Here is a 23,186-nt window from a genome sequence, read left to right as displayed (position 1 = left end):
ATGAAACTTAGTTCTGGGAAACAGACAGTGATATTCTGACTCTTCAAGTAGCAGCTCTGGAGAATTCTGTGTTGTGCCCAGATGAATCCAGGCACTGTATTTCTTTTTTGCTTGCTCTTTTACTCTCTGAGCCCTGTGATTTCATATGGCAGATACCAGATCTGTTGTAGGGGGCCGTTGGAGGTATGTCAGCACTGTGATGCCCACCCCAGGCTGAGCTCCAGATGCTCTCTGCAGCCCTCCCCTCTCACACCAGCTGACCACTGCTACCTGGGGCTCACCCCTGATTTGGTTTCAGGAGGTCCCACTCCCAACCTCTGTGAGCAGGGTCTGCTGAGTCCTGGCCCTTGCTTTGTCCCCCTGTGGTTTGCAGAAGCTCTGTAACCACCTGTGAACTCCCCGTTGTGCAGAGCTGCTCTAAAATCAGATGTCTTCCAGGAAGGGGCATCTAATGGAGATGCTCTTACCTAACCCACACCAACCGTGCTTTTATCTTCTCTGCATCCTGAATTCAATCAGTCCCATCTTCCCGTCAAAGAACAACGTTACCTCCAAATGCTTCTTATGTGATTGTTTCCATGATTCCCCATTTAACTCTATTTGGTTTCAAAGCAATATTTTTTTCCTTGCTAATCCTTCCATCCTTTTTTCTTCCCTTTAAACTTCCATGTGCATTAGGTCTACATTTTCTTTCCTCCATTTCCACTCTTATCACTTGCTGGTCATGCTTTTATTTCCTTCATTTCACTGCTCTCATCAAAACCCCTGAACATCTCTTCGACACTGATGCACCTGGAATGGCACTGGATGTGCCCCAGAGCAGAAACTTTGTGAAGAAAGAAAGGCACAGGCGAAAGTTTATAGTGCACTTTGTGCTTGTTTTAGTAGTCATAATGCCAGAAGTAATGAAGAGGGGGAATGTGGGCACTAGGCCAACAGTGTTGAGAACAGGGGAAGGGATTTTCCAAATAGTACAGAGAGAAACAGACGCTCCCTGGTTTAATTGTCCATTTAAGCAGTGCCGGGAGCTTTCTGCTTATTAAGAATCCCACAAAAATGAGTTGGCACAGCAAGGAGAAGTCTTGTGGCAAGGACTTGATTTTGGTTGAACAGTTGGATGCACTGCCTTGACATGAGTCTCAGCACCATGGGATCGATTGCTGCGCAGCTTGTCCCCTCTGACACGTGCCTGTCAGCCGGCGGGCACAGACACGCTGTGCCGGCAGTGCATCCCCATAAACAGTGACTCAGCCTCTGTCCTCAGCAAAGTCACCTTTCAAAGGGTGACTTGGTGGCAGTGATGCCAGCCCGTGGGATGCTGGGCGGTTTTCTGCTTTTGCAAGTGAGTTGCTAAAAGGTCAGAAAACACTCCTGGTTGCTGCTCAGTGCTGCAAAGCGTCTTTCCCTTTGTGCTGGGGTGTGTTTGGGGGCATCCCCAGGAGTGGTTATTAGCAGCCATGTGCTCCTGTGCTGCGTCTTGTGATCAGAGCAGAGCATGGGTTGTCACTGTGCAGAGCGTTCAGCATCCACTGTGCCCACTGGCATCTTGCAGCTGCTTTCTGGCGTCATCTGAGCTTTGCTGCATGCCCCAAGCTTGTGCTGCAGAACAGGACAGGCTCAGCCCTCAACTCCTGTCACTCAGACAGACACTCAGACAGAAGCCATAGGGCTTCTGGGTCAAGGATCTCCAGTACAGCAGAGAGACTGGTTCTTATTTTAAAAATCACCATCTCCTGTACCGATCCAATGAAGGATCTCATGAGCCAGAGGCAGAGCAAAATCTGCCTGTTGAGTTGTGAGCACATTCCGCTGGAGTAGCTTCCCAGCTTCTAGGACTCTTGAGTCACTGCTCAAGCACAGAGCTGGGCAGACATGCAGTGCAGTATTTGCTTTATACCCCTCAAAGTGGTTTAAAGGTATCAAGTATGTTCCCTGCAACCACGCTCATGGGTTCTGCTTTTTTATTTTCCCTCAAAGGGAGTAAAACAGGGCATACAAAGAGTGAAAACAGTGAGGAGCTCCTTCCTGAGTGTGTTGAGGGGAATCGCATTTGCTTTTATGCTGCAATTTCTGCAGTGCATTGAGATTAGTTGGCAACTCATTCCCTCCTCCTGCTCCCCTGATTTATAACTTATGTAAATGGGAAGTGACATGAGAGAGCAGAGAGGGTGTGTTTGTGCGACGCTGCACTGTCGGGCAGGTTTACCCCTCCTGTCACGGGACTGCACAAGCCTTGGGAGGTGGCTACCAAGCAGGGAGCCCTGTCTGGGGCTTGCTGGGGGCACCCGGTGGCATGCAGCACCCTTAGGGCAGGTGCCTGGGTTGCTGTTCATGGCTGGTGCATCTCCCTGGTATGTAGGGTCTTTTCCAAGGCTCTGAGTGCCAGGAGATGGATTCCTCATAACCTCTCCTTCGCTGCTCTTCTGCTATCCAGGTGACTCTCTTCGTCTACTCTGACCTGCTGCTCTTCACCAAGGAGGACGAGCCTGGGCGCTGCAACGTGCTGAGGAACCCTCTCTACCTGCACAGTGTCAAGCTCCAGGAAGGTGAGTGTCCACTGCAGTGGTTGGAGGTGTTTGGGGTGTTTTCTGGGCTCATGGTTAGAGATCTCTGGATAGCTGCACACCACTATCCCATTGCTTCCAGTTTGCAGCAGTGCTGGCTAACGCACGCTGCCAATCTCCCTGTGCTGGACCGTAGGTCTAGCACCACCCTTCCCAGCCCAGCATTAACCTAGTCTCCAGCAGCTCTGTCCCCTGGTGTGCCCTGGCAGCACCTTGCAGGCCTGTCTCAGGGATTTTGGGCTGTGTTCTGCAGAGTCCTGCTCTGCTGGGCTGCTCCTCTTGCTGCTGTCACCCAGCCTGCAGCAGGGGCTTGCAGGGGCTACAAAGGGAAGTGAAGTTTTGAGGTTCACCCCTACAGTGCCTTGAGAGAACTCAGAGGAGCTGAGCCCTACTGACCTTTGCTTCACTGCTTCTCCCTTCAGCCACCCACGGCTTCCCTCGGCAGCATCCCTCCCCCATGAGCACACATTGGTGAAGAAAGAGCAAACCCTGGCCTTGGTGGGAGGCTGTGGGCTGCATGTTGCTCTCTTCGCCTTGGTTGAGCTTTCACATCCAGCTGAGGATTCTTGGGGCAGGGGGACGGCTTGAATTAAGTTATTTTGAGTTGAAATTCTGAGGCTGTACAAAAGATGACCTCAGCTACCTAGGGTCAAAAGAGGAACGAACAAATTGCTCTGCCACATCCTATTTCCTACAGTGGGCCACTTCTTGGCCCCATTCCAGTCCCATCATGTTCCTTCTTTGGTGCAGTGGCTGTTCGGCCACAGAATTTCTGTGCAGCTGCCCAGCTCCATCAGTGCAGGGCTGGGGCTCTGCTGCCTCCTCAAGCCCAGGCAGCACGGCTGGGGAGTCTGCAAAGAAAATCATGTTTGGATGAGAGGAAGAGTTTTTTGGTAAACAGAGTGTCAAATCCTGGGTTGCCCAGAGAAACTGCAGGACCTCCAGCCTTGGTGATATTCAGGGTTCAAATGGGCACAGCACTGAGCACTGTGACCTGGGTTCTTTGGGCAAGGGCATGGAATAGAGATGTCCAGAGGCTCCTTCCAGCCCAGTCTTGCTCTGTGACTGTATGAGCTGACATCTCTGTGCAGTCCTGTGGCTCTGACCAAGAGGGATTAATTTAGAGCTTGGCTGCTTTTCCGTAAGGAATGGTTTTCAGGATGATTTTGTCACTTCCCGTGATTTTCCCCAGTTGAGCAGGTAGCTCTGGCGAGGAAGAGCTGTGACTCTCTGCATGCCCCACAATGTATGAGCCTTCGTGCTGGGGATCTGCAATGGCACAGTGGGCTGCCCATCTTCTATTACCCATTTCCAGCAACTTTTCTGCTCCCATATTCATTCACTAACATATTTGGTGGAGGCAATGAGGGGAAAGAGGGACACAGAGAGTTCAAGCTGTTTAGAAAAGCCATTGAGCTGCACTGAGATTTGCTGAGTTTGTTCTCAGCACTGCTTATTACTAAGGGAAGGACAAAAGAAATTGTTCCTCACTGAAGTGCTTGCTGGTCAGCATCTGCTCCAGTGCACGTGAGGTTCCTGGCTGCTCTCAAAGCTGCTGCACTGCTTCTCTTCTCCTGGAAGAAACTGTCTTCCCCAGTGTTCATCCCGGCAGTGCAGCAGCTCTGCACACTGAGCTGTGTTTGCAGGTCGGCACGAGAATGTGTCTCCTAACCTCATGCTGAGCAGTTGGGTTCTGTGAGCAGTTTTCTGCTGCTTATTTCCTTGTTACCGTAATAACTTGGCTAGATCACATCTGGAGCAGCTCAACGAGCCTCTCGAAGGGGATGTTTGTCTGTGCCGTGCCGCACTGCCCCCTGTACACCAGGAATCCAGCACAGTCAGTTTTGAGGCAGGTTTGGGTAGGGCTGCTTCAAGGCGGGTGGAACAAGCAAAGAGATGTCTGTCCCTTTTGGCAGGAGTTTTCTGTTGGTCTCCTCATAACTGAATGGCACATTAATAGGAACAGGCGTATTGCTGAGTATAACAATTGAGACATCTCCGGTACACTGAAGACCATTGTGATGTTTCCTGTTTCTGCCTCTCACTGCACTGTGCGAAAGCAAATCAGTATAATCTGCTTTACAATGCACTGTCTTCCTGCTTTAGAAGCAGAGCATGGCTGATGAGCACGCCGGCCAATGTTTCCAGTGCGATGGGGCTGGCTTCCTCACTAGATGCTGTGGGAATTTCCATGCTAACGGTGCTGCCTTGCTGGGGTCCCAGCCCCTGGGTGGGTGTGCTTGACTTGAGGACGGGGAGGAGAGAGCCCGTGGAGCTGCCTGAGTGAGGACCCCGCCTGTGAGCCCCATCCCTAGGCTGGATACTGCTGCTTTGCTGTCTCCTGTGTCCCCGTGCACTGTGTCCTGCAGCAAACAGCTTTAAGATATCCAAAGGCCCACACTGATTTTCAAGGCTTTTGCCTGTGAGCTTCTCTTTGGGTCCTGGATGCAGTGCTGTCCTCAGTGAGTGGGCTGGGGAGCAGGGTGCCCTTGCCATGGCTACTGTCAGTGTCCTCTAGGCTGTGTAAGGACACCGTGGAAAGGGGCAGGACTGATTTTCCTACTTCTCCCATCCTTTTGACCCAACACCTGGTGTGTACCACCTAAGCCCTGCAACCAGAGGGTGCTTTCTGTGGGTTGCACGGGGCAGGTGGGCAGAGCAGTGCTGACAGCCGCTGCTGTGCTGGGAGCTCTGTGTCACCCAGCCCTCGTGCCAGCGTTGAGTGCTCAGGGCTTAGCAAGGGAGGGGGACGTGTTCCTACAAAAGCCATGCGCTCCTCTTGTGCTGAGCCTGCCCAGCCCAGCCATGGGGCAGGAATGGATCAGGTTACCCTGAGAGTAAGTCCCTACCCTGAGCCAATCCCTGTCATGATGCATCAACATGAAACCAAAATATCTCAAAGGAGTTTTTTTTTTTTTCTCCTGCTTATTTCCTTTTAGCATTTCACCAACTGTGGCTGAGTACACATTGCGCAGCTGTCAAAAAAGATAGCAGTGGTGCTGGGTAGGGGACAGGGCCCTGTGTGAGTCTCTCCAGGGTTCAGCATTGACAAAAGCCTAGCTGTGGGGCTGGGAAGACACGGGAGTCTTACAGTTCCCATTTTTCTTTCCTGCTAAAGGCAATTCCTTGTGGAAAAAATGGGATTTAAGCAGCTCTTTGGCCCTGGCTGGCTGGCTGCTCTGGGTGTGCAATAGGCACTGGGCTGCTTGGCCACGTGAGGCAGCGAGGCCCCTGTGGGATGGGTCTGGAGCCTGCTGGGTGGGGAGGCTGCTGACACGGAGAGTCAGAGGGGAATTCTGAAGGAAACTTAATTCTGATGGCTTTGGGCTTTTTTGGGGTCACTCCTTACTATAGAAAGCTGGAAGGAATGCACAGAGTTTCAAAGAGTGGGGACTTAACCCAGGCTGTTACACTACAGCATCACCTTGCCTTGCCTGCCCTCCATAAAGGGCAGCTGGAGATGTCCAGCACATGGCTTTGGGTGCTTGCTCATGGGCTTCGTGTTGCCTGTGCAGGGACTCAGATGGCCCTTTGGTGGGTCATAGTCCCCATCTTGATCTCTGGGCTGCAGCTGCACTCCTTGGCAGTGGGCTACCTCCACCACCATTCAGAGCCTGCTCCCATTGCTAGCGCAGCATGGGATGTTGAAATGAAGCAGAGCTCGTGCTGCTGCTGCTTCAAATAGGATCTGCAGCCATGTCCAGACTGCAGGGCTGATCTCACGGCAGAGATAACATCGTTAAAGGGGTTATGAAAGCTGCTGCCCAGCAGTGTGGCACGCTAGCAAGGACAAAGCCTTGGTAGGGCATGCTGGGGGCAGTGCGGCGGCACAGCTGGCTCTGGATGTGGGATGTCCTGCTTTGGAGCTGTGGGGCTCTGTCCTGCGGTGGCATTGTGTCCTCCTGTGAGGTGATGTGTGCTTGAAGCTTTCCTTGGGGCTGGGGAGCCTCATGTCCTGCTGGCGGGGAGCAAAAGCCAGGACGGGCCTCGTCAAAGCCTTCCTGATGAGGAGCATCCAGCACCATCTCCCTTCCCAAAGCCCTGGGAGGGAGCTCGGGGAGCAGCCCCTGGCCCTGTGGAGAAGGCTGGGCTCTTCTCATGCCCCGTCTGTTGCTTCCCCATGCCCTGGGGTTTGGCTCCATATGCTTGAAGAAGAGCTGACCCTAGCTCCTGACATTGATGGAGACTGTGACATACAGCACCAGGCAGAGCTACAGCTGCCTGTTCCAAGGGCTCAAGGGGAGAAGCTGGGAATGAACAAGGATATAGGAAAGGGAGCTGCTCTGGTGAGTCCTGGGAGCAAAGCATTTGTAATGATGTAGAAAGATCTGACCCTGGTGCCCAGGCACCTGCAAAAGAATTGGGCTGCACATGCTGTGGGAGATCAGGCAGGAGAGCCCACATATGGCCCCTGAACAAATCAAACCTCTTTCCAAAAGGACTCACAGGAAAATCTGTGATAGCACAGTGAGTCCATGCAAGAAAACCATGCAATTGCAGCCCGCGTGGCTCATGGCCCTGCAGATGCAGCATACATCACTCCCAGAGCGCAGCCTGGTACTGTGGGATGACAACAATAAATATTCATTAAAAGTTGTCTCTTAGCCAATTCCTCTGCCAGTGTCTCTGCATGCAGAAATGCACTTGTCGCTTAATTTTGATCCTGTTTTCTCTACTTTGTAGGTTCAGAAGATCGGAAATTCTGCATCCTTTACCTTGCAGAGGTGAGTGTTGCTGGTTTCCAAATTAACTTTCCAGTGGGAGCTGGACACGTACTAACAACTCTGCTTCTTTTTGCTGGGGCTGGTTGATTTTAACTTCCTTTTTTATTAGTTTGTTAGAGGTCTGGAAAAGAAACATGACATCCGTAGCCAGAATATATTAATAAGAAGCTGCTAAGAGGAATCTATGAGCTGGGAGAGGATGGGCAGCCCCAGGACAGGCTTGCTTTTCCCTTCCCCTGTGTACCTTACTCACTGCATCTCCCCTCCAATTTCTCTTGGGGTTCTTTCACCCAAGGGTTCTGTGACAGCTGTTTTCACTTTATTCATTAGGCATCTTCCTCTCCTTGTCTTCAAGCACCCAGCTTTGAAACCCTCAGATAAAATAAGGAAGCCCAGTGTCAGAGACACACAATCGTAGCTTTAAAAATGTGTGTGGCTGAATGCTCTAAACAGATTTGAAATCATTCAGACGTTGACACAGTTACTTTTGTGTTGGGAAGCAGCCAAGGAGAATTGGTTCACAGTGACTGGTCCTCCCTAGTCACTGGGTGCTGCGGCTAATTTTTTTTTTTTATTTTTATTTTTCCTTTCAACTTGACTTTAGTTTGTTCCTGGCTTCAAGGCCTTGTGTTTTCAGGGTGGAAATCTGGGTCTGGGAAAGATCCCCAGGGCACTGAGGAGAAAGGCACACATTGCTCAGCAGCCACGCAACATAATAAGCTATTGTGAAAGTTAGATGAAAACGCTCGGGGTGGAAGTTGTTCACCTTGGGCGGCTGGGACTAGGGCCAAAGTGCAGCTGGCTGCGTAACCGTGTGCCGACAGCTCTCCTGAAGGTCCACCCTTGCTCCTTCCTTGTCTTTATTTCTACTTGGGGCAGTCAAGTGGGAGCTGCCTGCTCAGCACGGAGACCGGTGTCTGCCTGCATCTTCTCATGTGCTTGGAAAAATGCATTTGGAGCCTGACATTTAATTTAGAGGCTCTGGAACCCTAAGTTGAAGTAACCAAATGAGAAATGGCTGTGTTTCATGGGATTGTGGGAGGGGAAGGCTCCTCTTGGGTGAGATGTAGTGAAGGGTGTAGCTTTTTCCTGATGGGCTGCAGTGGCCGTGGCTCTTGTGGTTCTGCTGATTGAAATATGAAATGTGAAACACTTTCTTTCCTCCAGGCTGTATTTATGATCTCTCTAAAACCATTCTTGTTCTTCCTGTCCACCCAGGGCATTTCAGGGCAGGCAGCCTTGTGCCATACCCAGCAGTGGGTGCTTGTACCCGAAGCTGTGTCAGTTCACTTCCAGGCTTGTCAGGGACTCTGGCAATAGGCACATTTGGTTCAAGAGGGGAAGCTGAGATGAAGAAAGAATGGGACATGCCAGTGAGTCAGCAGCATGCAGGCAGGACAGTGCCATCCTGGTGCCCCCGTGAGTGCTCTGCTGGGAAGCTGTGACATACAGACCACAGCCCTGGGATCTGCACAGAGCAGATGCTGGGCTGCATGGGTGTGAGCTTGGGTAAATGAGGGAGCCTATGGAAGGAAGGGAGGGGACAGTCCCTTCCAAAGGCATTCCTGCACACAGAGGCACAGCATGTCTCGGACGCCTTGCTGGGCTGGGGGGCATTGCTTTGTGCTGCTAAGGTTATGTCTGCGGTTGGGGGTACTGGAGGCCAGGTCTGCTGCTAAATGAAAGCTGGGGCTGGGACCCGGCATAGCACCCCTGTGTTAAACTGGCACATGGGGCTGTGATGTCCCCTGAGTCACAGCCATGCTCCTGTGAGTCACCTTGTGCAAAGCTCACGTTCTTGGTCTGTGGGAATGAGAGGGATGGTGTCCTGCAGAGAGCAGCTGGCTGTGCTTCGGGGCTGTGGGAGACTCAGAGGGGTGTCCCCAGCACAGCGATGGCCTTGGCACCCTCCTGGAACCCTTGTGGTCTCACAGATGGAATGCAGCAGTGATCTGTGCCTGGGTCCTGATGTAATTGTCCCACTGCCCACCCCCGGCAACTTGTAGCAGCTAGAGAGCTTGGAGGAAGGATGCAGAAGGGAAGGATGCTCGTGTGGACATGGCTCTTATGCCCCATGTCACCCTGAGGGACATTTCTCCGATCCTGAAGTTTGCAGCCAGTGGCCAGCAGCGCATTGTCCTGGGATGGAGCTGATGGGGCTGGGCTTGGTGCTGGTCATCACCTGAGCCCCTCTGTCCCTGTGACCTGGGCAGATGTGTCCCTCGCACTGCTGTGACACAGCTCTTGTACCAATGCTTCTTACCCACAAATCATCCGCAGTGAGCTTTCATGCACTCAGTACTGCTGTGAGTTGTAAGGGAGTCCGTGGGGCTTAGTGTTTGCTGCAGGAATGGTGCTTTGTGCAATCCAAAATGGAAGCATGTATCAAAATGCCTAGGAGTTGCTTAATTTATTTTAAACGAGAAAGAATATTCCAACCTTCAGGGAAACTGATGTGTCAGGAGAGAAGCTGCTGCTGGTCATCCTGTCCAATCATGTGTAAATAAATCACTCACAGGGCTTAAATCCTGTGCTCGGTGGGCATTGACAGCCAGATGGCAAACTGATCCCCATCGCCCGGTGTAGCTTACAGCAGGAGCGGTGTTTCTTTTGCTGGCCCTGCAGGGTGTGAATTTGCAGTGTTTGGAGGTCCTGCAAAGAGTGGGGCACGCGGCCTCCAGCATGGGAAATGCTGAACATGGGATGGGGAACATCCCCTGCGTGGTGGGAAGCGGCAGCCCCTGGGGAGCCTGTCCTGGGGTGTGAGCATGCTCCGGGGCTGCATTCACACCCTTCCCTGCTCCGGAAATATCCCACTGATAGGGAACTGCAGATCAGGGTTTTATTGCATTGTTTGAGATTTTTTGATTCAAGCCCAACATGTTCAGACCAAACTGACTTAAAATCAAAGAGCTCATTAAGTTTTTTCATTGTAAAAGCGCTAGCAAAATCGATCGTTTTCTCTGGAAGTTTTCATCCGCAGACACTGGTGTTTCTCTAGGGAAATTGCTCTGACAGAAAATCTTTCCAGCAGATGCTTGTTGGCCTGCTGCAACGAGCACACTTACAGACCTGAGCAAATTAATGCTTGCATCTGGGCTCAGTCTTGGTTTGTCCATGCAGGAGATCCTGTAGGCAAGCATCAGTGAAATGACATTGTCCCAGCTTGTCCCCCACCCTGGGTGTGTGCAGGGACATCCCTGTGCTGTGTGGTCCCGTGGGCACCGCTCCTGTTTGCACCCTCAGACAATGAGCCTGTGTCCCAGGTGCTGGCAGGGGCACATTTTGCACGGCTCTCCCTTTGAGCTGAACCCTTGCAGTAAGCAGCAATCTTGTGTAAATGTGCACAACTCTTCACTGAGGATGTCCCAGCTTGCTCCATGGGAGAATTAATTCCCCAAAGTGTCCTCTGTTCCTCCCAGGACAGAGCACTGCAAATTTTCATTCCCTTCAGGCTCCCATTTCTGTGCAGGGAATCTGAACCTGGACAAGCAGTTTACTGAGGACTTAAGGGCTCAGGGACATGGTAGACAGTCTGTCCCTGCATAAATTTGAAGTTCTGGACGTGTCATCAGAGCGGTTTGCCAGGAACTTTTTGGGGCACTTTTTGGCAGACCTAGGGGACATTTAGACAGGTGGTTTGGTAATGAGGGCAAAGGTGGAAGGGCTGCCAGGAGCTGATATCAAACCTGTACAGCGCAACAGAGCGGCTATGGTGGATTTGTTTGGTAAAGAACATAGAGAGGTCTTATTAATGACAGAAAGAGAAGTGCAAGGAGAGCACAACTGGAGCAGATGCCCTCAGAGGCGCTTGCCTTGATATGATGCAACACCTGGCCTGAAAACCTAGAAAGACGGGAAATTGTGGTCGTACGTAATCAATGGTTAAAAACTCTGGTTTTAAACATCAACAGCATCTTCTGTAAGCACTGCTCTGTTTGGGAGAACTTGGGGAGCCTGGCTCTTGCTTCACTGCATTCAGAATTACTGTTGGTATGGTAAAAACAGCAAATCATGCCTGATTACATGTGCATGTGGCTGGAAGTTTGAGGAAGCAGGAGGTGATACAGAGGCAGATCAGTGATAGAGCAGTGTCGTTAGTCATTAGGGTGGGTGAAAGCTAATGCAGCTTCCATAGATCATGGGGAAAGGACTGTGCACACAGGTTGCAAGGGTCAGAAGTGAGAAAGGCCTCTTGGGAAAAGGGCAATTGCTGGCTGTGAGCTCCTGCAATGGAAGGATGGCATCAGTAGTGATAAAATTTTGGGATACAGTCAACTACAGATGAGATATTCTCCATCCCTCTGTCCTGACCCAGTAGTGACAACTGTAAGTCTTGTGTTTGGGGCTGAACTTGTTTCCACCCGAAGTGAGATAGTTTTGGCAGTGAGTCAAAGCTGAGGGACCTGTTTCCTTTTTCCTTTTTCCTGGCATTATTGGAGATCTGGTGGCCTGGGTTGGGCTCCTCTGTGTGGAACCTTCTCAGTTCCTCAGCTCCCTGGTGGGACTGGAGCAGCCTGAACGATGCCTTCATCACTCCTGAAACTCTCCATCAGTGTCAGCTGGTGCTGGGTACCACGTGCAGGATGGGAGAGAGTGGGAGAGAGTGTGGTTATCTGTGGGCTGTGTGCTCGCTTGAAGTTGTCTCAATTTCCTCTCATCTGCTATAGGTAAAAAGATGTTGTTTGTCAGGTTCATGGACTGTGTTGTTTGCCAGGTGAGCTTGTGGCTGGGGAATGTTGTGCTGCTGGAAGGTGGGAGATCCTCTGGGATTTCGAGGTTCATTTCTCTTTGAGGGTCACGGTAGAGCAAACACTGCAGCCAAGGTTAGAAATGTTGAATTGGTCATACTTAGGGACTTAAGTAGAGAAAATCTACGCTCCTTACTGTCTGCTCCTGTCAGTTTCATTGCATTAATTTGAAGCACATTGAGAGAAGACGAAGTGTGCTCCTCTACCTTCCCCTTCCTGCTTGAAGGCCTATTTGGTGCCGGGGGGACTCCCTCCCTCTACCGACTGAGCTGGTCCTGGGCTGAGAAATCCCTTCCTGCTCTTGGACTTTCCCTTTGCTTCCTGGTGCACTGTTGGGCTGTGCACCAAGTAGGGCTGTGGCACGCATCACTTCGAGTCACACAGCTCACGTGAAAGCTGGATGCTCAACCTGCACGTGCTGAGTCCCTGTGCCATGTCATGCCTACAACAGTTTAACTCTGTCCCAAATGAAAGTTTCCTTTTTCCTCCACCCAAAGGATGGCAGGCCCCAGCTCCTGGGTTCTCTGTGCACAGCACTGAGAAATCTGAGCTCTGCAGCCTGAATCTTGCAGGGAGATAACACCAGTGCAAGACTGGCAACGTTCTGAGAAGTGTTTCATAAGGAAGTAATGTGCAGGTTACTCCAAATGCTGATGCAGCCCTACCCTGCACCCCAGGATGTGCCCCAAATGTCAGTGCAGCAGAAATGCTTGCAGTTATATTGGGAGGATCTGTCCTTTAAATAACATTTATTTGGTCCAAGCCAGTGCTCTCCTGGTGCGTGATCTGAGCCAGAGCACACAAAGTCATGGCTCTGGAGCTGTTGGCTAGGCTGCTCCTTTGCCCAGGACACTGCTGCTTCTGCTGGTGCGTGTTTGCCTGTGTTGAAGATGTGCAGTGACACCAGTAGCAGCCCAGTTACCTGGGCTGGTACAACCCATGGCCAGGCATTACAGCAGCTCCCAGTTCAGGTCTCTTTGGGCAGAGCAGGCAGTGTTCGTGCCTCAGTTGGAGAAACACAATCAGGGATATACTTTGCTTCCCTGGTCGTGTGAATCTTTGCTGTTCAACATCAATCCAAGTTCTGAGACAACCGTGAAATGTACATTTTAGAGCAGAAGTTCTAACATTTTTCTTCTGGCTCTAATTCTGTGGTCACATTTCCTAGATGTTGACAAAAAGGAAGCAGTTAAAGCACTCGAGAGCTTTTTAAAAGTCACAGGCACCATTGGGTGATTTTGGAGGGGAACTGCTGGAGGCTGGGGCTTGCTCTACTGCGGCAATGCTGGGGACAGAGGGACTCTCAGCTCTGGGGCTGTATCAGCAGCAGGTGGGTAAGCTTAGTGTTACCATTGCTGGGGCTGATGGTTCTGAGCCCTCCTGCCTGAGAGGGAAGGGCCTTTGCAGCATGGGAATCAGTAGACCTGTTCTGTTTGCCCAAGTAGTGTTTGCCCAGGGAGCTCTGTGGCTTGTGTCAGGGCTGGGGATTCCCATGAAGGCTGTTGTCTTATGAACTCCTTCAGACTGGTCTGGGAGCCAGGTGTCACAGGTGTGTGCAGCTGACGTGGCAGCTCCCCTGCTCCCTGCCCATTGGTGGCTGTAGGACAGCGAGAAAACCCATTTCCTAAGAGCCAGCTTTTCATGTGGCAAGGAAGGATGGGGTGCATCCATCCTTTACCTTCAGTTATAGTGTCTCCTTGGCCTGGAAATAAGCCACAGAGCCGCACTTCTCTGCAGGGATTACTCTGCTCCATGAGTGGCAGCTCCATGCACATCTGCTCAAGCACCCATGAGACCCTTTCACCTTTTGGCCATCTCAGCTTTCAACAGAACCCATGCTGTTAGCACCAGCATTTGTGTTTTGGGCACCACCAGTGTGCCCAGCAGTCCAAAAAACACAGGAAGAGACATGGTCCCCCCAGCCCCCCCAGCAAGGGAGCAAGCTGAACTTTCTCATCAGACCGAGCTCTGTGGGCCATGAAGGCAGTGTTGTGCACAGGATATTCCCAGGGCTTGCTGTTTCACCAGTGGAAGGTTTTCTCTGCGATTTGAAAGCTATTGTAGTCTGGAACCCGTTTCCGAGGTACTTCCCCTCTGGGATCTCTGCTGAGTTTGGCCATGGACCAAGCTCTGAATGATGGAGCCAGGGGCTGGGCTGCAAACCGTGGCCCACACCACCGTGCCATAAACCCTGCAGGGGAACAGAGCTGGGAAAGGGAGCAGAGCTCATCCCCTCATCTGTGTGGGGAAGCTCCACAGGGTTGAACTTGATGATCCTTGTGGCTCCCTTCCAACTTGGGATATTCCCCAGGTCTATGATTCTATGAAACATCCACCCAGGGACCTGACCACACCAGCAGTGTGTCTGAGATGAGACCAGCCCCTGCGCCATGCTGGTTGCTGAGCTCCAGGCTGGAAGGTGTCAGGGTGGGACTGGCTCCTTCTTTTTGTGTCTTTGCCTCACAGCCATGTGTAGAGCCACACTCGGGCACCTGGTGCTGCACGTGGTCCTGCACTGAGGGTTATTCTTGCAGCAGGGCACTTGGCTGAAACAGGACACAGTTGGGGTTTGTGTTGGCTACTCTGCATCCTCCTCTCTCGGCATTTTCCTCCTGCTCTTCTGCAGGGTCCAGCACTGGCGCAGGGTCCACTAACCTCACCGAGCAGCACCTGCAATAACATGTTTTTCAAAACGCTGGGATGAATGCAGGAAGAAAGCCACTGGCAGCCACTTCAGTTGCTCGCTTTATCTGGTCGCAAACACCCCCTTCACGCCATCTGCATCCTCCTTTCCCAGCATCGTGAGATTAAACCCTATTTTCTCTTTATAAATATTGGCAGGCAAAGCAGCAGCCTCCCTGAATGAAAACAGTAGCGGGGAGGCCAGTTCCCAGCGCCCTCAAGAGCAGCCGCTCACACTGCAGCCCTGTGGTTGCCTGCTCCAGGCTGGGCTGGGCAGCATGGTCCCTACAGCCCTCCTTGGGCTGCACCCAGGGGCTGCCCCTTCTCCTGGCTGTACTGCTGCCGTGCTGCTGAGCAGGGCTGGGGGCAAAGGGGCACTCTGCTGTCGGCTGCCAGTGGTGGCTGAGCATCGCTTTCTGCCAAATTCAATCAGAGAGATGGGGATGGTAATCAAATCAACGAGGGGCTGCACGGCAGGGTAGGTGAGCCACGCATCCATCATGAGCGGGGGAGCTGAGATGCCCTTGGAATCACTTTAAGCCTTGTGCCTAGGGAATTGTAGGAGCTTGGTGGGGACTGGAGCATGCATTAGTTACAGCATCATTGTGGCACTGGGCTCTGCAGCTGTGCCGATGGTTAAACGCTTAAAAGCTCCTCTGAGCCCTCATCATTTGCTTCTGCCTCAAGTGCAGGGTGGGTAAGTGCTAGCCTGGATTTCCAGCATGTGGATGGGCACCTGTCCTTTCCCCTGAAAGGAGGAAAGATTAAATGCTTTTCTGGAGTCGGGTGGGTGTCATGGTGCTATAGCCTGCTGGTGGGATGGGGGGAAACCCAGACATCAGCTGTGGGAGGGAGCACTGCTGTTCCGACAGAGCATCAGAGCTATCGGGATCTGAGGGCATGGAGTCACACCACCTTGTGTCCTCTGTTTGGTTTTGGGTATAGATCGGCCTGTGCATGCATTTTCCATGTTTAAGCCCATTTCTGCTCTAGGAATAGACGTGGTGAAGCACAGACATAAGAAAAATCAAAACTTCACTCTTCAGAAGTCTCCTTAGAGGGGGTAGAGAGCTGGACTAGTGATCTGTTTATCTAGAGCTGACATGGGAGGCTGGTTTGTTTACCTCTATGGCAGGAATTGTGGATTACACATGAATGAGTTAGAATCCAATGCAAACAGTTTTAAATGGTGTGACTAAACAGCATTTCCCCTTTCAGTTTTGTGTCTCTGGAGTCACAAAGTGCAAGTTCCTTAGTTTTGTCTGACCTTTCTGGGAAAAGCAGGCAAGGCAGAGAGCTGCCACTCCGCAAGGAAATCCTAGGCGGAATGAAAGGCTTTTTTCATCCCATTTTAGTACAGGACTTTTTTCTTTCTTTGCAGTTCTGTCCCAAAGTTCCACTTTTTTTCACATCCGGCTGTAGATGGAGGTAACCCAACAGGCATTCTTGGCCCTTTTTAAAAGCGAGTACTGCAATATCCTGATCGGCATCAGTTGCTGCTAACGCTTCATTTTTAGCATGAGACATGAGCAGTGTAAGAGCATTTGTGAGGGAATTTGTTCAGGCAGTTTTGTAAATGATTGGGATTCGGCCCAAGGAAGACGTGAGGAACAAGTCCCTGTCACGATGGGGCTGTGTAAGGATGGGGCACGAGGGGCAGCAGCAGGCCCTGGAGCTCACGATGGGCTCCCAGGGATGGGCTCCCAGGCTCCCCTCCTGTCTCTCCATTCATTTCCCCCTTGCCACACGCTGCCTGCAGACAACATGTGAGCAGCACTGAGCGTCCTTCTCCAAGCTTCCTCTGATGCCCCAACGGAGGAGACCCGCATCTCTCCCAGCCCTGCCCAGCCTCGAGGTGTTGTTTCCTTTGACTTGGCCTCTTGCTAATGTTTGCGTACAGCAAAGAGCCATTTCCCCCTCCCCCCAGTGCAGCTGAATAAGCACGTTCACACGGTGGTGGCATAGGGTGCAGAACTGCCAGTGCTCTGCCTGCACCTTACCGCTCTGCTCCCACCTCTTACAGCCAAATCTGCTCCCATCGCCTTCCCTGTCTGCCTGCAGGAGAAGCCCCTATGCAGCTGAGTTCTCACCTATTTTACTTTCTCGTTCCCAGAGCTCTGGGCACCATGTGAGCTCTCCCCTTACACCCTTGTTCATCTGACAGCACACTGGAAGTGAGGAGTTTGCAAACAAAGCCAGGGCCTGCGCCGTGCAGCTAATGACCTTCTCTCTGCCTGTGTTTCCTTTACGTCAGAAGTCGGAGTGCTTATTAAGTTTGGAGGCTTACTCCCAGGAGCAGAAGAAGAGGATCTGCTGGTGTCTGGCTGAGAACATCACCAAGCAGCAACATCCGGCATCGGCTCCTACAGAGAGCAAGGTAAGCAGCCGGTGCGGTGCAGCCCTGATTGAACCCCTACTCAGAGCGCTGCAAGGCTCTGCATGCCATGGGGCTGTGCTCCAGTGATGCTCTGGAGCCGGTTTTTGTGCCAGGTGAGGAGGGAGTTTGCATTCAAGTGCTGCTGCGTTTGCAGCTTCCTGCCCGGCTCAGGGAGGCAGTGATTGCTTTTGCATCCGTTGAGCTGAGTCGAGCAGCACTGCCTGCTTCTGACGCCTCCTAGCATCTGTATTTGGACAGCTGAGGCCATGCAACCCATCGCGTGGCCTTTCTGGAGAACTTGGCTGCAGGGCAGGGCCCGGTGCTGAGGGGGTGGCTGAGGCTGTGAGCTCTGGGTCCCAGTCAAAAGGCACTGGGGTCATGGGAGCAGCGGTGTGGAGATGCGTCCCTTCTGTGCGCTTGGACACACTGTGATGCTCGGGGTCCCACAGCATGGGAAGGTCATTTGAGTGCTGCTGTTGGTGGTAAGCACGGAGCACCGGTGCTTTCCCACACTGAAGAGCTTCAGGCTGGCCCAGGAGCGTGATCTCAGAAGGGCTGGCAGGAGAAATGTGTGCATGAAGTGGGTTTGAAGCACGCAGGGAGCGTCTATCTGGTGCGAATGCGGTCAGCACCTCCACCTGCTTGGTGCATGGCAGCCTTTCCACTGAGGGGCTGCGTGGAACCATTTGTGCTGGAGCCGTTTGGTGCCTCAGGGCTGGGGCTGGACTAGTGGTGGGGGACTGCTGCGCTGGGATGAGAGGAACATGCTGTGCTGAGCATATAAAGTGCTTTAAGAGATGCAATTGGGCATCCTGGGGGCAAAGCTCCCGACTACCTCGCTGTGCACGGTGATGAAGCAGTGCTTGTGCCATGGGGCCGTTTGTTGCAGCCTGCAGGGTGCTCTGGCTTTTGCTCTCGCTGCATGGCTGTCAGTCCTAGAGGCAGAGCGATGCGGCTTTTGCCCTGCAGCATCCCACGCCAGGTCAGCGCTCGCAGCGTCTCCGCAGGAGGCAGAGCTTTTGGATTCCTCTTCCTCTGTGTTCAGCCCTACCAAAATAGCAACAGCGCAAAAAGCCTGAGAACATGGTTAACAACCCAAGCTCCAGAAATGCAAATAGCAGAGGGGCTGCACGGTGACAGAGCAGGCTCTGCGACATCTCTTGCTGTCATGAGGTGGTGGCAGGGCTATGCCCTGGGCTGGCTGACATCCCACCTGGGCGGGGGATCCTCTGGGGCAAAGCCCTGCAGGGACACCTTGAATGTGAGCATTGCAGATGGTGATCACCATCGCATCATGATACGGGCTCCGCTCTCCCTTCCCACCCGATTCCATGTCCGGGGCAATGTGTGGGGCTGTCCCCTGATCTGGGCTCTGTGCTCGATCCACAGACCCGATGGCTCGGAGCAAAGCTCTGGGGGGTGCCCGCTCCCTGTGCTATTGTGGGGCCACTGGACAGGTGAAAAAGTATCATCTACGGCTTTCCTGTGCCCCTGTGACAGAGAGGTAGACTTGGGGAACAGAGAACAGGGGAGCAGAGGGCTGTGGTGAGCCCTCCAGTGTTGTGATAGGGATTTGTCTACACTTGCTGAAGCTGATGGAAATCCTGCTGGTAGGATATGGGGCTGGAAGGCGGAAAAGAAGCAATGAGAGCCACTACCAGGTGCTTTGCTTTGCTCAGAGCCCCATTTCCTATCTCAGCAAGGTATAAACCTCCTTGGCTGCAATTTTACAGCAAACCTGATCCTGAAATAGAAGAAACAGAGCAGGGACTGGGGACAGCTCTCAAACAGCCAGGCACAGACACATTGGAGTGGTGGGTGCTGCTTGGAATGACACCACACGTTGGGCACCATCCCTGGGACAGCGGTGCAGCAGGGTGCGTGCAGGGAGATCAGCCTTGGCTTGAAAGGAGTAGTGATCCTGGAGCTTCCTCTCGTTGCTTGCAAGGCATTTGATACTGGGCCTATTTAAGGAAAGCAGGCAGTGTCTACCTTCTGTGAGCAGACAAACTAAGCTGGAAATGTCAGCTTCTGCATGGCTGATTTCTGCTCCAAATGGGAATCTGGTTTGTATGGCCTTCAGATTTGCTCCAGCTTGGCAGCAGGCAGCTCGTCTTGGGACGTGGCTTTGTTGGGCATCAGGAGCCCCGGGCTGGTGTGGTCTTGGTACCAGGCAGAGATGTGTGGCATGCCAGCTGCGCACCAGAGCCAAGTAATGCTGCTGGAGCAGAGAGCAGCTCCTCCAGCCCCCCAGCTGGGCACAGCTCTCCCTTCTGCACAGCTATGCTGCTAGCGGCCCCGAGCCCTTTCCAAAACATATGCTTTGTGATGAGGTGAAGGTTCTGCAATGGGATGGTCCTGTCTGGAGAGCAGGGGCTGGACTGGCCGAGCACAGCTGTACATCGGTGACTTCTTGGAGCTGTGGGAGTGAAGACAAGTTTAGGGCTTTGGGATGGCACTTCTTGGTTTTTCGGGGCCCCAGAACCATGCCCAAGTAGGGCAGGACTTGCATGAGGTCCTCCTGGCTCAGGGACAGCCACTGTCACCTCCTCTGGGAGGCGAAGATGCTGGGTGCTGGAGCCACCACATGTGTGGTGTGTCTGTTTCTGGGCGTGCAGGAAGAGAAACCAGGAGGGACAAATCTGTGGTGGTCCCACCGTGGTCCTGACGAGCTTTTGCTGCCAGTGAGTGCAGCATCAGCCCTGGGGATAACCAGGACTGTTGGTGTGGTCCTGCTGGCTCGTCCCCTGGTGATGGGACATGGGTGGGAGCGGGGCACTGGTGGCTTCTCTGCCACCACTACAGGGCTTGGCGGAACTTCCCCGAGTGGTGAGCCCATCTTGTGGCTGCAGCAGCTCACGGAAGTTGTGTTGTGGATATTTTCTCCACCCACAAAGCCTCCCTGCCCCTCATCCTAGGGTCTGAGCCTGCCTCAGGTGGCTGCTCCCTGCCTTGGGTTGTGCTGGGCAGGGATCTGTGGACCTGCTCCATAATACACACTGGGGGGGTGACCCCGTTTGATGACAAACATCCCCAAACGGGTCGGTGCAGAGCCTGGAGGTGGGCTGGGGCTGGCGAGGAGCCGCAGCCACCGCAATGTGATTATAGCAAAAGCAGCTTTACGCATTAATCGAGTTAGCGACGCTGCCTCCTTGGGCCGAATAATGACCATCTGCGCTGAGCGCGGTGCTTTTTTTAACCCTACATTATTGCACTGCTCCAGTTTCCACATTAGCACGGGACAATCTGCAGTGCAAAGCGAGGTCGAGGCACCGGGGCTGGAGCTGCTCCAGCGGCTTTGGCTGTGGGGACAGAACCGAGCAGCGCAGCGCCGTGCAGGTAACGAACCCGCTACGACCACCTGATTCTCACTGCTTGTTTCTTTGTGTCTTCCACACTCAGAACGGCTGATTACTCTTCCTTCTGACTCCGTGACCTGAGATTACCTCGGAGATGATGGCTGGCTGTGTCTGAAAGATGTAGATTGTCCTTAAGCTAAATAATTACGGACACTTGGTGGTGCGGACTTTGGGCCATGGGAGCCCAGGATGGGTGCTCCCGTCGCTTCCTGAGGGAGGTGGTGGATCCTCGGCACTTTTCGGATCGCGGCCGCCGCTCTCTCTCCCGTGGCTGCTGATGCTGTGAGCAGGCGTGGACCGATCCTGAGCCGGCCCTGGGAACGAGGCGCCCGGCCCCTTCCTGGCCGCTGCTCTGATCAGGAAGGGCAGGGCTGATTCTCTCACTATTTACAGCGTACTTGACAAGTGCAAGTAAATGTGCTGTCAACGAAAGCAAACTGCGTGTAATCGAGAGATGATTGAAACCAGGGCTGGAGTGACACGGGGAGGGTTCTGCGCCAGGACTGCCCCAGCGGATGCGCAGGCAGGGGGGCAGGGAGCAGCCCCATGCCCTGCTTCCTCTCCTTCTTCCTCACCCCAGGACTCCCTGTGCCCAGGCACCCACCTCGCCGTGTGCCCACATCCCTGTGCCCAGCACCTTGCTGCCCTCAGCAGCACGTTTCTCTTTATTTCCAAAACCTTCCTTTGGAGGGGTGCCGTGTGCGCCCATGGGCTGGTGGTGGCCACGACAAGCACTTGGGCTGGGGACAGCTGGGCTGAGCTCAGTACCATCGGCTGCTTGAGGGGCGGGAGGGAGGATTCTGCACCTTTTCACTTTGCTTTTGGACCAAAGCTTTTGGATCCATATCATGACAGCACCTACAGGGCCAGCCTGGCTTCTGCCCCGTGCCCTCTCAGCGCCTTGCTCCTGCTGTCAGGAGGAGAAACTACTGAGGTCCACTCTGCCCCAATAAGGGTTAAAGCCTCATCTGGCAGGGCTTGTGAGCCAGGTTATGAAAGGAAAGCAAATAAATGCGTTGTTCCACACCGGCAAGCACAGCCTGGCTCTCACCCTGGGCCGGAAAAACTCATTTACGGGCAGCAGCCAAAGGCTGTGTCAGTAATGCCATGGATTTGGGAGGCTATGGGAATGACCCTGTGGTGTGAGTCAGTGTTCCAGCCCACCTCCAACCACTGAAGGAAGGAGGAAACTGTCCTTGATGGAAATCCCTGTGCCATCAGAAGCCAGCAGGACCCTGAATCTGTGGTAGTGACCTCCAAGCACACTGAGATGCAGAGCTCTCCCTTGGCACCCTCAGGCCAGGAGGACAACACGTTGACTTTAATTCAGCCAGAACAGGAATTAAATAGATGGTAATGTGTGTGAATGAGGCTGTAACCGTAGAAGAGTTAGATCCAGATTGATCCATCCAAGTGCTTAGTGTGGTCTCGTCTGCAGTCTGCTCTCCTGGGCTGCAATGGAGGAGCCTTCCTGTTGGGTCGATGGCACTCTTTCATGGGCAGAAGCCCCAGATGCTCTGTGGGGGGTTGCTGCAGCTCCGTGTGAGGCTTCAAAGCATGTCCCAGACATCACTTTATGAATTTAGGGGCCCTTTTAATGCAGGGTCTTGGCCTGACCCAAAACTCCCTGCCATGCAAGTGAGCCTGGGTGGGTGCTGAGGGCTCCTGGAGCTCTGTCACCCCCCACCCCCTTGTTGCACAGCAGCTGACTCCCAGCCCCAGGCTCAGCGATGTGGTGCAAAGCATGGGGCAGCAGGGATTTGCTGGAGCAGGGTGGGGTGCTGTGCACCAAGCTTCCTGACATCTCCCCCATCCCCAGGCGCTGCCTCCTTTACACTGTGTCCGCTGCTCGATGGTGCCACAGAGGCACGGTTTGGGCCACCAACACAAGACAGCTGCTTGTGGGCTCCCGAGGCACGCGTGTGCTGGTGGAGCAGATGGGCCAACAGACAGCCATGGCTCTGGCTTTATTTGTTCATTTGCTTAGCTGGACTCAAAGCCATTAGGAGAGCAGACCTCTCCCTTCTGGCAAACACCAGCTCCTGTTTCTCTGGCACCTCCTGTGTGCAGTGCCACATTCCCCAGGCAGGAGGACCTGGCAGCATAGCGGGGGCTCGAGCAGCTGCCAGCAGCTCTGTCGCAGCTGGGGACACTTCTAAATCCTCGCAGCTTGTTTCTCCTGAATCCCCAGAGCTCTGCTGAGAGCCAGGGAGCTGCAGGGAGCAGTGCCAGCAGCCTGGGGGGGTGAGCATCGCTGAGATCATTTGCACGGGGTTGTCAAAGGCACAGACTAAGTGGTTGAAGCCAGCGCTGCTGTGATTTAATGCAGGCGCTGGAAGCACTCGAGCTGGCACCATGAGCAGGGCTGCAGTGCTGCTCTCACTGCTGAAATGCTGATAAGGGGACGTTAGGGTGCGGGGACCCAGCAGTGCTCCAGGGAAACGAGGTGGTCCTGAGGAGGGGGTGTCACCATTGCCTTTGCAGTAGTTACGTGAACCATGAAATGTCTGAAGTGCTGGGGGGGTTCTGGGCCGTGATGCCTACAGTGGTGCTGGAGCGGGACACAGCTTAATTCTTCTCCCTGTGGGACCCTCAGCACCCTGCCCCATGGCAGACACCTTCCTGCTGCAGCAGCAGGGCAAGGCTTGCTGACCTCAGTCAGTTGTGTTGGGCTTAAGAGCTACCCTGGGTGTCTTCGGCACCACTGGGATTCCTTTGGGCACAGCTCT

At 53.3% G+C, this 23,186-nt stretch overlaps 1 protein-coding gene across 5 annotated transcripts in view; it reads left to right on the top strand.

The window, feature by feature from the left end:
- The window catches only part of RGS3 (regulator of G protein signaling 3), a 68,036-nt gene that overhangs the window by 30,364 nt on the left and 14,486 nt on the right, over nt 1-23,186 (top strand). For all 5 annotated transcript variants that reach the window (XM_021413652.1, XM_021413654.1, XM_021413653.1 and 2 more), the window contains 3 exons: nt 2,435-2,546; nt 7,248-7,288; nt 16,976-17,098. In XM_021413652.1, coding sequence (XP_021269327.1) covers nt 2,435-2,546; nt 7,248-7,288; nt 16,976-17,098 — 276 coding nt within the window. The remainder of the gene's footprint in view (nt 1-2,434; nt 2,547-7,247; nt 7,289-16,975; nt 17,099-23,186) is intronic.

Source organism: Numida meleagris, chromosome 16 (genome assembly GCF_002078875.1).
Source record: "Numida meleagris isolate 19003 breed g44 Domestic line chromosome 16, NumMel1.0, whole genome shotgun sequence".
Taxonomy (NCBI): domain Eukaryota; kingdom Metazoa; phylum Chordata; class Aves; order Galliformes; family Numididae; genus Numida; species Numida meleagris.
Note: the sequence above shows the minus strand (reverse complement) of the source record. Positions and strands in the feature narration are given on the sequence as shown.